We start from the raw sequence: 13,380 nt of genomic DNA, 5'->3' as shown, positions 1-13,380 counted from the left end.
GATCAAATACTGGTATTGTTTTTAAACTACTGTCACCTCAAGTGTTTTGAGTGTCGCAAATTTATTCAACCAACCAAACAAAATAAAAATCAAAATGGCACAGCATATATTGTAAAGAAATCAAAACGACTGTATGTGTAACAGAAAGACAAAGAGCAGTGGCACATTAAACCAACGCTAGCTGAATACAAAACCATGAATGTCTATTGCATAGTAAATAAACTGAAAACGGGCTCTGAGTGAGACAAGATGCTGGAGGAGGTCACCACGAAGGTGCTTACTGAGCTTCCTGCTGACCTTTGCCTGTGACGCTGTGAAGGTGTGTGAGAGGGAAGGAGCTGATGAGCTGGGGACCCACTGCCACTTGAAATCTGCCACATCTGGTACTGAGCAGTTAAGGATGAGTTACTTAAGTGTCTGGACGTAGTAGGGCTCTGCGCACAAATCGCTTCAACTACACAACTGAATTTCAAGAGAAAACTGGAAGCTTAAACTCACATGTAGTTGAGCATTTTTCTGCAGAGTGATGCCAGTTTTTTGCCTTTTCTTCGAGATTTTAAAACAAAGAGGTGTGTGTGTGTGTGTGTGTATTGGGGGTGGGGACCGGTTGGGTCACTAAACCCCCAAGGAAATGGACTGCCCACGTCACCTGGGACGGCAGAAAGAAGTCTGATTAAATTCGGGCCATTAAAAAATACTGTTATCCAGGATGAGAATCACAAAGATTCATTTTTGTGAGAAAGTTTGCTAAGAATATGATCCTCTCCAATTTAGCAAGAAAAAATTCAGTACACCCCTCCTTCTCTGAATAAAAGAAGTTCTAATTCTGTCTGTAAGTGGATGTTCAGATCACACATAATTTTTATCTTAAAACCCGTTGGGCTCACAGTAAATATCACAACAACCGAGAGCGCTCAATGATGATTTTAAAAGAATGAGGTTTTAAAACTTACTTGTTAGGCATTAGAAAAGGTATCAAATTGTTCACAGTATCAGATTTGGCAAATTTGTATCAAGGTACGTGGCAAAAAATCATAGAATTCAAACCATCAACTCATTGGTCTCCCCTCAAATCTTCTTTCACATACTGGGCGGGCGACTGGGTAACATGCATTAACTTGTATTCTGATGGAGGAGCTGATCTTACAAGACACTTGACTAAATGACCATGAAGGAAAATAAGGCACTTTCTTTTCTTTAGACTTATTCCAATACTTAAAAAATAAAAAAGAAAGACAAAAAGGCTCTTTTGGTCTTTTGTTTCTTGACAACCACCAGAAAAAATCATTTAATGAAATAAAGGGTTTCTTTGTTCTTTTTCTTTTTTTTATAACACTTGAAAGTATAAAATGCTACATTTCCAAAAATATATATATTTTTTTTCTGCACCAGCACCCTTGTATAGTAAAAGTATCTACTTTTTGTTCATTTGTTTCAATGCACTACACTTTATCTACAATTTCATTACATGTATACAGCAAATAGGCAAGCATGGCTTTTACATCCTTAATGATTTTTTTTTCTATACAGGGAGGTTTAAAAAAAATATTTGAACAGTTTGCCCAGTAATGTGACACATAATGCATGTACCTTGTTCTCGTATAGTTTTTAAAGGAGGTTGTAAAATAAAGGTTCAGTCATTTTAACTCAGGTATTTATCTTTTTAAAAATAGTGTTGCAGTTTTGTTCTTTGCATCACTTCTCACAATGCCCCGCGAGGCTGCTCCCTCACGGTACGCTTCTACCGCTTCCAATTTTGGCAGGCAATATAAAAAAGGCTGCAACTTCTGCCCTGTGAGGGCACTGTAGTGACTAAACAGCGTATCAAATTTTGAATACTTTTGAAGTCACTTCACCAATGACATCCCTGACCAAAGGTTCATGCATGATGCATCATCACACAGTACATTCAGAGAGCTGTGACTCGCTATGAGAAGAAGGTTCCTACAAGTCTCTCACAGTAACTGCCTCTGTCACTGAGTAGTTAAGGGCCATCTGTCTCCCCTTCTGAAGTGAGGCCTTCTTACCGTTCGCTTAGGGTAGGACGTGAGAAGATGATCAGTGCTGTGGGATGAATTGGGCCTTATTGCTTTACTACTATTCAGTGCAGGTTCTAGAACCACTTTCACCCAAACAGAAAGGAAAACCAAAAGCTGAGTCGGAGGATAACAATTTCTTTGTCTTTTGTTTGGTTAGATGGTAAGACGAACGGACAAGTGCCTCAGCTCGCTGCACTGACGACAGGCAAGCAAAGGCGATTACCAGTTAACTGATCAGCAGGCAGGCATGGTCAGGTCATCATTGGGTGAAGAGTTCAGAGGTCAGAAGGTCATAGGTTNAAAAAAAAAAAAAAAAAAAAAAAAAAAAAAAAAAAAAAAAAAAAGAAAAGAAAAGATAGAGAAGAGATTAGTTTCAGCTAGTGACGGCTTAATGACAACATGAAAAACTAATCACAACTAATAAAAAAAAGCATGTTTAATTCTGACAAACTGATTGACACCATCTACAGAATACAATAAAAAATCATGACAGTTTCATATCATGATTTGAACAAATGAAGGAGAGCCCACTCCCACAAAAAAAAAAAAACAAAAACAAAAACAAAAATTGGTTAACGAGAAAAAATAGAAATAAAATACAACTAACAACTAATAGTTAGTAGCAGTCAATGGAGGAAACTGGAGAACAACAATGAATAGGTTTGATAAACAGGATTCTGAAACAGTCAGTGAGTTATCAGTGTCTGACTGCTATTAAGCATTAGTATTCTCTCAGATGCAAGCATTAAAGCAACTATTAATGATGGATGTGATTATTAATAACTGATGATTAACAGAAATGAATCTAAAGAAATTTAAATTTCTCTGAACAATTTGGTTCAACATAAACTCTGGGCCAAACAAGGTTTCTTTTGTTCAATAAATGTTTATTGCTTTTTCAATTATTCTATTTACAAACAACATGGAACTTCTTGGCCTTATGATACAAAGCAATACTAAACTGTCGTCTAGCAGTGGAGGCAACATCATGGGAACCAGAAAACAGCCAGGCCTTTCACGCTGGCCAGCACTTTCCAGTTGAAAATACTATTTTACACATATAGAACACTTATAAAATGCACTGGCATGTAAACACTGTAAAATCCTGCCATTTAAAATTCTATACTCAAAAAGCTCTAAGTACATCAAAAAATAGAAGGAATTTCTAATTGATACCAATAAGGCATTTTAAAACTACAAACAGCTTTCTTTATTCAATTTCAAAGCTAATACTCTGCAAATACAATAAAATCTGACATTTCATATACATTCCTGCTTTATATTTTATATTTTAAAAGAAGCCACCTGTAAATACTATTTTCTTTTGCAAAATAACAAACAGAACAAAAAAAATTAAAAAAAATTACAGTAAAACACAAAGTAGTTCTCAAGTGGAAAGTTATCGTGCCCAGTGCCCGAGTTGTTCCTTCCTCATAAGCAACCTCTGTCACGTTCTGCTTCACCAAACTTGGTCCACTTAACAGTAGTATGATTTTTAAGACTCATTCAACAGCTTAATTATTTCTACTATATTCTGAGGTTTGATAGACTTTTCTGTACTGTTGCCATTGTGACTAAGGCAGAGGAGATGTGAATGAAAAACTATTCAGTGCAAAGGTAGATTCCGTGCCACTTCATAAATCAAGACCCAGTAGGTATAATGTTCACAGAGTCGTTTTAAATGATCTATATGATGGACTGGTTTACTTTCACATAACAAAAATGCTTTCTAGAGTCTATCATTTAGGATAGTTTATAAATACTACAAAAATACTGTATCTTCAATGTGACCAAATCTTCCCTGAATTTCTTAAAAATAAGTGGAATTTTATTTAAAATAAGAATTGCTATTCCAAAATTAAAGAAGAAAATAAATATTTAATAAGATGTAGTCATAACACTTCATCGTCACTCCCCAAATCCAGAATCTTAAAGCATTTTTGATATTACTTAAGATTTTGATTAAAAGTGTATTAAGTTTCTTATACAAATTATGTGAATGGTTTTTATAAAATCATTACTCAGAAAAACTCGGATTCTGTGTTTTGTGTGTGGAAGAGACAGAGCGCTACCGCTTCCATATCACCAGACCAGCTAGAACACGTCCTCTGCCGAGTCCTGGCCTTCCCACAGTACACGGTGTGTCAGCCGTGCAAAACCACTTACGGTTTGTGACAACTAACAAGTCAGTTGGTCTTTTACAGGCTTCAAATTCAGTTTTGAAATATGTGTCAAAGTGGGTTTATTTTTAGTAAAGAACTAGGTATTTGTCAACCATGCAGTACTCTAAACGCATAAGTAAAATTACATGGTTATACGTCCAAGGGCTGAGTTTCCTTGCATTAAAAGTGGATGTTTATATTAATCTTCCCTTCAAAAAATAAAAAAAAAACCTCAAAAATAGAGAAAACAGTAGTATCATAAAATAATTTAAATGAAGGACTTCAGACATCTCCCTTAGACCCAATGAGTGCATACAGTGATAGTAACAGCAATATACAAGTGTTCTGTTATTTAAAGGAAAATAAAAAAAAGGTAGCTTTTCGGTTTGCTGACATTGCATTTTCAATAAAAGTGATAAGACTAATCAAAACACATATAACTACGAAAGAGCCATGCATGGAATGTGACGTCATTTCCAAAGACTATAAAATCTTCCTGATATTTTCAACTATCTCAAGGCACTGGAGCATTGAGTCGCCAATAATTATAGTGTTAAAACAAAATGATAAGAAATCTCCTAAAAGGGGCAGCCAGGGAAAGGTTAAGAGAAGAGAAACCACTTTAAAATGCTCTTTCAAATGATTTCAGACATTAACGATGTGAAAAAAGCTTCACATTACTCACAGAATTATTGGCTTTCTTTAAATCGAAAGTGACTTTTAAAAGAGTTGTTCCTCGAGAAGGTGGCGCACCCAGTGGGGCGGGGCCCCACCTGCCTGGTGTGCGACCGTCCCGGGTCGTCACTGGGCTTGCAGTTTGGGGCCTATGTATTTTGTTCACTGAATAATCACAAGTAACGTATGTATAAGTTAGAAGTCTTCAAGGCTCTTTTAACTATGTATGATGCTAAATAAGTATCATCAATGCCTTTGGAAAGTATTTTATTCTGACATGGACGACAGTTGTGTCCAATATTTATCATCAGTATTCGAGAGAACCATGTGAAGCAGGTAGGTTGTTCGTAAATTCATAGAAGATGTAGGACAGGAGTGTAAATCCATCACTTTTCCCACTAGTATCAGCGACTTCAATCAAATTAATTAGTAAGAAATGTGCCACAGAAGCTTGTAAAAAATCTTTTTCTACCTTGCTTCAGATTCTTACCTTGTGATGACAAACTAAGAAAACAATTCAATGTCAATAAACCGAAAATAACACTCCTCAATAAACATAAATAATTTATAAAAGGGTCCAAGGGCATATAAAGGACACAAATTGCAAGTGTTGAAAAGGAGAAAAATGAAGACTTATTTTCCAGTCACAGGTTAGTCAAAAAAGATATTCAAAGCTGGATTCGTGTCTCCACAGAACTTCAAGAGATAGTTTACCTTCAGATAATATATTTTAGCAGCAAATGACAAAAATCAAAGGATCCATTTTGGCAAGAGAATGTAAGAATAAAAGGGAACTGATTTTCTCTTTCATTAAAAAAAAAAACCCAACTGTATCAAAGTTATCTTCACAGTCCTTACTTTGTTGATGTCAGCTAAGTGCTTGACACGCACATCCTCATGTTTACACAGTGGCTCAAGTATCTTATTAAAAAGGAAAATGGAAACTAAATCTTCAGTTTTCTCCACAAGGACACAGGAGGCATATATTCCTTTACTTCTCTCATTAAAGCACCATCCGCTCAGTTCATTTTGCAAAACCAACCCAAAATTTCCAACAATCACAAGGTATATTTTAGCAAAAGTTATTACTGAAGAATAATTAAGGCAATGTCAAAATTTAATATCTCCCCAAAAGGACCAATTCATGTTTTAGTAGGAATAAATCACAGTACATACTAATATAGGATTTAATAAGTTAAAATATGAAGGGAGCACAGAAAAAAAAGGAAAGGGAAAGGAAGGAAAGGAAAGGAGAGGAGGGGAAAGGAGAAGCAAAGAGAGAGAGGAGGGGAGGGGAGGGGAGGGGAGAGAGGAAGAAAAGAAGAGGAAAGAAAAGGAAAGAAAAGAATCCCAACCCTTCAATCTGTCAACTATGACAAATTAATTCAGAAGAAGAAAAGACGTGGTGTGCAGGTAAGCAGTTATGTTTTTCCATCAGGTGTGGTGTTGCAAATTTCACGGACACCCAACGCATTTCTTATAAACAAGAACTGCAGAACTAAACTAACCTCGGTCTGCGGTCACAATCCTTTGGTAAGGATGGACTCGCATATCGTGCCTTCGAACTTTAGTAGCCACCGCACCTAGTTAAATTGCAATTACCAAGACAAAGTTAGAAAACATTCACAAGGGAAAAGAAAACAAACATTAACAGCAGGTTTATCAAAATGGATTTCAAAGGTTCATTTACTACAAAAGTTTCATTTTAAGAAACATGTTAAGGCACAGTAGTTTTAAAATTAACCATAATATGTTGCGTATATATGCGTCTATTAATATTGCATTCATTTCAAACATCTTGGCCTTAACCTATTTTATGCATTCATTCACAATCCCAAGGTACAGCATTTCATGAACTCTATGAGATGCAAACAGATTTCAGCTTTACTAGTCACATATTCACTGAAGTGCCTTTCTTGCAGCAGGACCACTTAAATAATGCCGTGTTTAATACTGACAATTATTTGCTAACCTTAAGACCACTTCCAGAGTTTATCACTTAAAAAGGTTTAAAAGCAATTCTTACAGCCTACAGATTGTGGTTTTAAACTTTGAGTCAATAAGTATGAACTGCAATGAATTAGGTGATTAGTAAAGCAAACAGTATAGTACACTTAGCAGTCAGAAAACTACTATACACTCCTTTATAAATCACCGTTATGTGGTAAGATTACAGACTAAACCAAATTAATAACATACTTTTACTTTCTATCAGTGTGCAAAAAGTGCAAGTAAGTCACTGACTGCTAGGCTAAGCTCCCCCCACCCCCCTGGAGGCTGCTGAGACTAAGCATTTGTTAAATTCAGATCTGATGAGGGTTCAGTTAAGACCGTTCTTGAATTCTTAGCCTTTCGTTGGGAAAGCCATACCTAAAGATAAAAGGAAGGGAATTAAAAATTAGTCATCAATGAAGATCTGATGCTAATACCAATCTCCTCACTACCACCAACACACATGTCTGCATCTGTTTCGAAGGGCACTGCTTATTTTAAAATAATAGGATGTGAAACTTGATATATTATCATGCATGTTATCTGTGTGCAAATTTATTATAACTTATAGCAACTTGAAATAATTTTCTCGGTTCTCCATGTGGTCAATTCCATGTTTTACTGCTTAGCTGGCAAAGCGAGAAGGAAGACTCAGAATGGATTTTGGTCATTTAGTACTCATTATTATTCACTTTGTGAATGCCAATTAGGTATCTGTATGTTTTGCTTTTTAATTTTGTCAGTCTAATAATTAAGTATTATAAATAAAAAGTTCCCAACACAACAAAACCCACATCGCTTTATAATGAGGAACTGCAGTGCCTCGTGCTGTTTCTAAGCAGTGAGCTGGTCCATCAGCCCTTTTCCATTTTAGAGAAACGGGTCTCATAAGAGTACCACTCCACGAGGCAACAGCAGCAACACCCCGCACTGAGAGTGCTGGCCAGCAGCTGGTGGCTCGGAGTGCCAGCCCTGCAGGAAGCAACTAACTCCTCGAGCAGACGCTGTGCGTGCAGCAGAGAGGAGCCCTGGGGAAGCAGCAGGCGCGGGGCCGCGGGACAGAGCGTTAACAGGAAGGAAAACGTAAACAGGTTACAGGTTACATGTTATTGTAAAAACGCTTCGAGAAAGGTGTAACAGAAAACAAGCCTCTTTTAAACAGCTCTATAGCAGAACTCTGACCTATGGTGCTCCACACAACGGTTTAGAGAGCAACGGAAACCACGTACAATCAAATGGATCTGCTCATGAAACAGAAGGCACCTGAGTGCATGCACACACACAGATAACATACAGGGCATGTGGCTTTCTTTCATTGAACAATGAGTTTTCAAGTTTAAATCTTAGTGTCCGGGTTCATGAAAGACTTTCAAATTTTTGTAAATCATTATTAATGCTGGAAAAAAAAACAACAACCGTAAAGATCAAAGTCCTAAGAGTCGACAGCATGCATGCAGCACCAAGGTCATATACAATTCAAGGGGGAAAAAAGTATTCAAATTCTGTCTGGTAAAACAAAGGGGCAGCACGGAAAGAGTTTGTCCCACACTGACTGGTCGTGTTCTAACAGCTGCTGTATTCTAGTCCGTCATCCAGCAAGTCAATGGGCTGAAATATCAGGCATGACTGGCATTTCAATCCACTCTATAAAAAAAAGGCATCAGTAATGTCTTTTTCAAGCACACCACTTTTTGTTCATGTAAAACCAAGCGTTCATAGTATGATCTTTACTTCTGCCTCAAACAGGATTCTAGAACAGTGACCTGGTATTTGCCTATCCATTCCATACTGTACTATAGAAAGTTTCTCTTAGGTTTAAGATTAACTAGAAGTTCAACACAAGAGAAAAACTGAGGAATCCAACAAACTGACTTGGGCCTTTTCATATTTTAAGTGATCACAAATATTAGAAAACACACAGACAATAGCAGTTTTAAAAAGACCTCAAAATACTTTCACACAGAATTTTAAAACTTAGCTGACAATTAAATAAATCTCTGAGATGGAAGGACTCTCACTGCGGGCAGCGGAGCCAACGGAGGGGATGGGCCAACCACAGAATGACCTCAGGGACATCGATTGTGGAAAGTATTTTGTTTAATGTGGATTTGAGTTACCAAGGAGAATCTGAGCAAATTTAAGGTGCAGTTATTTTAAAGGGGCCCATTAAGAGAGGCCGAAACAAAACGAACTTCAGGCTTCGGTCTTCCTAATGGCACCTTGTCTTGCCTCGCTAAAACGATACAATCACTTCAACGTCTGAGGCACAAATGTTACGAAGAAAAATACTGCTAACCGCACAGGGAGGGCAACTTACCTAATACACCACTAGGTTCAATAGGATACTCAAGGATTGATGTAGCTGGCGCCAACGTGTAGGGGTACTCGTAGGGCGTGTAGATTAAGCCAGCCTCGGGCCCCGGAGGGACTATTGCAGCAGTCGGGTGAGGAGTTCCGTTTGGCATGACAGCGGTCTGTATTTGTCTGATCAAAGGCATTATGGTAGGGCCAGCTGGCGTAGGAGTACGCAGGGCAGCTGGGGGGAGAACCGGCGCAGGCCCAGTGATAATCCTCGGAGCAGCCTGGGCTGTCGCTGCAAGAGAAAAGGCAAGGGCTGCTACAGTAAGCAAAGAAATGTAGGAGGAAGTACAGAGACAGCAGTATAAAATATGGGGAATGAGAGGGAAGTAGGAAAAAGAAAGGAAAAGCAGGAAAGAAGAAAAATAAAAGGAAATCATTAGTACATGCGCCAGTCACACACCGATCAAATGCAAACAGCTTCCCCGTTCCCAGTGTGATTAAGAATAAATGTGCAAAAAATAACAAGCCACTATAAACAACAAAAAGAACGAGACTATTAAAATAAGTTGTATTTAGTTCATGTATTTGATATATATCTATGGTTTTAAGGTCTCATGGGACTAGAGGTACATGCAGAAGCACACGGAAACACTTGCATTAAAAGATGTTAAAAAATATTTTGGAATTGGGAGTCCACAGAAATACAGTTCTGGTATATTTCTAAAGAGTAGCTTAAGATTTGAATTTAAAAAAAAAAGAAAAGGATTTTTATTGTACTAAACTAGTCAACAATCTACGACTTCCATATAAACTTCCTCCATCTGTATGAATTTAACTTCTTCATAGAAAAAAACCACTCAGAATGCCCCATTCCTAAATATACACTATTAAGGATATATTCATTCTCATGAATAAATTAAAGCCAATCACTTGTAAAGCAACCGCTTCTGAACCCATTAAGTTGCCTATATTTTGGAAAGTTGGTTAGGACTTTGAAAGTCTACAAAAAAAAAAAAAAAAAAAAGCCACTCATTTAAATAGGAGATTATGTTCACATAAAAGACGTGTAAAGTTTAGATCGCCTCAATATGAGAAAAAGCAATCCTCTTCAAGTTTATGAAAGCATGCACAAATATATCACAAGGAAAAATGGGAATAAAAATACTATCACCTACTGCGCTCTGTGAACTCACATACGAAATCAACAGAGAAAAATAAAAATACTGGAGGAACAAGCAAGCAAGGTAAGGGACAGAATTCGACAGAAGGGTCACTGTTTTCAGATACATTCCAAAATAGCTTTTTCAAAACGAAGTTTTGAAAATTTTGTGTCTTTTGCACAAATGTAATAAAATAAGCTAGAGGCCTGAAATCTGTAGTTCACAGCATAGGAAATTTCCTAAAACTCTTAAATTTAGAAGTTGAAATTTCCTCAGAACAATACAAAATGTATAAACCTGGAACTTAGACATGCAGGCATAAGTTTAAAAGAGGATGTCCTCAATTCATGAAAGCAGTAAAAATGGGACTGTGAGCCCCGTATCAGGGGACAAGTGTTTCGACTCTTCACTGTGCGGAACTGTCCCGGGGGGCGCTGCTGAGAGAGAAAGGTCTGCGGACAACACAGTGGAGGCAGGCGGCTGAGCCTGGGCCTCAGTCTCTTTCTTACGTGATTTGATGTTGGCGTCTCTGTAGGTGCCGTTCAGAATTGCAAGCTCCATCAGCTGCATCTTCTTCAGGCTGTCCTCTCCCTCTGCCTGCACATGGAAACACAGGGCGGTAAGAACTTCACACAGTCCATGTACAGCACAGCCGTAGCTGCTCCCAAGCCTTAAAAAGGGGAGTAGGTGACTAGAGCCACCAGTTTCAATTGGGAAAAGAAAACAAAAAGACCAGGGAGCCAAAAGGTGCTGATACACTGATACACAGGATACTCTCAAACGCCACTAGCTGCATTTCTATTTGGAAATGTCTTACTAAACTACACTGATTTTATTAAAAATTTCTGACAAAGCTTTGCTTTTAAATGAAATAAAAATGTAAATTAAGATGAAATATAGTATATTCTCTTTAGCATCTATCATTTTGTAGAAGATGAAAAAACTCCGATGTGCTCATTAAAAAGGAAAAAAACCCCGCCCCTAGTTGGGGTTTTAAACCTGTAACATTTGATTGTGGTATTCATGTAAGAGAATTTTGTTTAATCTTTCCAAAAAGGAAAATTTAATAAAATCATAATCACAAGAATTTCTGAAAACTGAATATACATTTTTCTGTCTTATGCCAACAACATCCCTCTCTCCCCTCAACTAGCACACACTATCGTACCGAAGTACATCGATGTTTAGGGCCACCATATGACGCACTGTCCAAGTCATGAGACATTTGAAAGTAGAAGCATTTAATCACTATGCCATGGTGACAGACACAAACCAGGGTCGTCTCTGATCACCAAAGTGCTTGGCCGTCCCACTCACCTTGGATCTGCCCCTCCCTTTCCATTTATGTTGTCACCCTTGTTCTAGTCATCGCTGTTTTATCACCAAAACTGCTACCATATTATGTTAAGAGAATCTGTTGTTCAGACAATCTATACAACGGTTAGATTCACTGCACAAAAACAACTTTTCTACTTAATGTTCCTTAACATTTTCATGTCTTAAAACCCTTTTATAGTTTCTTACTATCTAAAAATACAAACCATTTAAAGCTTATCTATGATTTGGGCCCAAATTATCTTCTCAAGTTAAAGCAATTAATCTTCTACTATTTTTTACATATATCTTATGCTATAAATCAAAGCAAATTGCTCCCTGTTATGCGTCTCTGTGCACATTCCTATTGTCTCCATCTTGAATGTTCTTCTGCACTCCATTCTGTCCTCCCTCTCTCGAAATCCTACCTAATCTCTGCAAACTTCAACCTAAATGCTACCTTCTCAAAGGGCCATCCTTAGATTATATAGTTTCTACCTTGATTTATAGTTTCATGTACATCACCACTACCAAAGCAAGCTCCTTGAAAACAGAGTCTATTTCTTACTTATCACTGCCTATATTCATATTCCCACTCAGCCTTATCCTGTAAGTTATTTTTGCTAGGACATATATTTCTAGATAATTGGTAAGAAAAATCTTTATTTCCAAATCTTCAATATCTAAATCCTATATGATAGACATTAGCTACAGTATTAGCAGATGAAGGTAGAAATGGAACTATGTGCCACTCACATATTTTATGCATCATCTAATCCTCAGAATTTAACATTTAAAAAGAAAGTAACCCAATGACACTTTTTTCTGACTTGGTTCAGGACAGGAGGAAGGCCAGAGGACAAGCTTCTCTCTCCTTTTCTACTGCAACCATCAAGGACACACAAAACTCTGTCCTTGGCACTATGGCAGCAAAGGGGATATTATAATCTATAGTAAACAGAACCACAAAATTGGCTTTTAATAAACCACAAAGACTTAAAGAAAAAGATGAGTGAAAACATCACGAGGACAAAGTTTAATGTGTCACTGCCAACTTTCCAAAGCCCTACCTTGCAGGAGCAACAGAGAAGACAGTCTGGAATGCTTGTGGAATTACTATTCCTTGATCCCTATGAACTTGTACAAAGATGAATAAGAAAAAAAGTGAAGTAATAGGATTTCTTAAAAGCCACAGCAATTACTTATGAATGATAAAAATAAGTCATCACCATCAAAGAAAGGGACAAATTAAAAATCCATCATCTAATCCAAACTCCTTAAGCTTGTTCCCTGAAAACTAGTTATATTAAAAAATTAAAACTCACCAAGTCATTTCAAATTTAAATCTATATATAATAGAATACCAGAAGTATATAAATTATACTCTACATTAAAAGAAAAAGCAATAGGTGTACTTTCGACAGTGACTTCCGACAGTGAGAAAAATGATACGTGTTTGAAAACGTCAGCAAGTAAGAGTAGAAATACAGACAGAAGAAGTGATGTGATCTAACGCCTCATACAGAGAGCTCTGTATGGAGAAGAGGTGCTCAAGTGCATGTTTTCACTGTAATGCTCCTTTGGAAAGCGACAGAAGCACACATTAGCTGGTGATGCAGTGTCAAACAGAGAAGAAAGCCAACGAGAAAGGTGATGGAAGAAATACACATGTGCACAGCATGGTTGGTGCACGCAGTTATGTGCTTTTTGCAGGGTGCAGGCTGCTAAAAACCAGAC

At 37.4% G+C, this 13,380-nt stretch overlaps 1 protein-coding gene across 5 annotated transcripts in view; it reads right to left on the bottom strand.

The window, feature by feature from the left end:
* Positions 1 to 2,905: 2,905 nt before the first annotated feature.
* Positions 2,906 to 13,380, bottom strand: part of QKI (QKI, KH domain containing RNA binding) — a 157,216-nt gene continuing 146,741 nt past the window's right edge. The window contains exons 5-7 of one of the 5 annotated variants that reach the window (XM_077755157.1): positions 10,839 to 10,926; positions 9,186 to 9,482; positions 2,906 to 6,459 (exon numbers count right to left, since the gene is read on the bottom strand). In XM_077755157.1, the coding sequence (XP_077611283.1) occupies positions 6,380 to 6,459; positions 9,186 to 9,482; positions 10,839 to 10,926 (465 nt within the window). In that variant the 3' untranslated portion in view covers positions 2,906 to 6,379. Of the gene's footprint in view, positions 8,513 to 9,185; positions 9,486 to 10,838; positions 10,927 to 13,380 lie in introns of all 5 variants that reach the window. The other 4 variants (XM_077755158.1, XM_077755159.1, XM_077755160.1 and 1 more) reach the window with 4 other exon arrangements.

The sequence above is a fragment of the Crocuta crocuta genome, unplaced genomic scaffold, assembly GCF_008692635.1.
Source record: "Crocuta crocuta isolate KB4526 unplaced genomic scaffold, BGI_CrCroc_1.0 scaffold11, whole genome shotgun sequence".
Lineage (NCBI taxonomy): Eukaryota > Metazoa > Chordata > Mammalia > Carnivora > Hyaenidae > Crocuta > Crocuta crocuta.
This window is presented reverse-complemented; position numbering and strand designations above follow the sequence as displayed.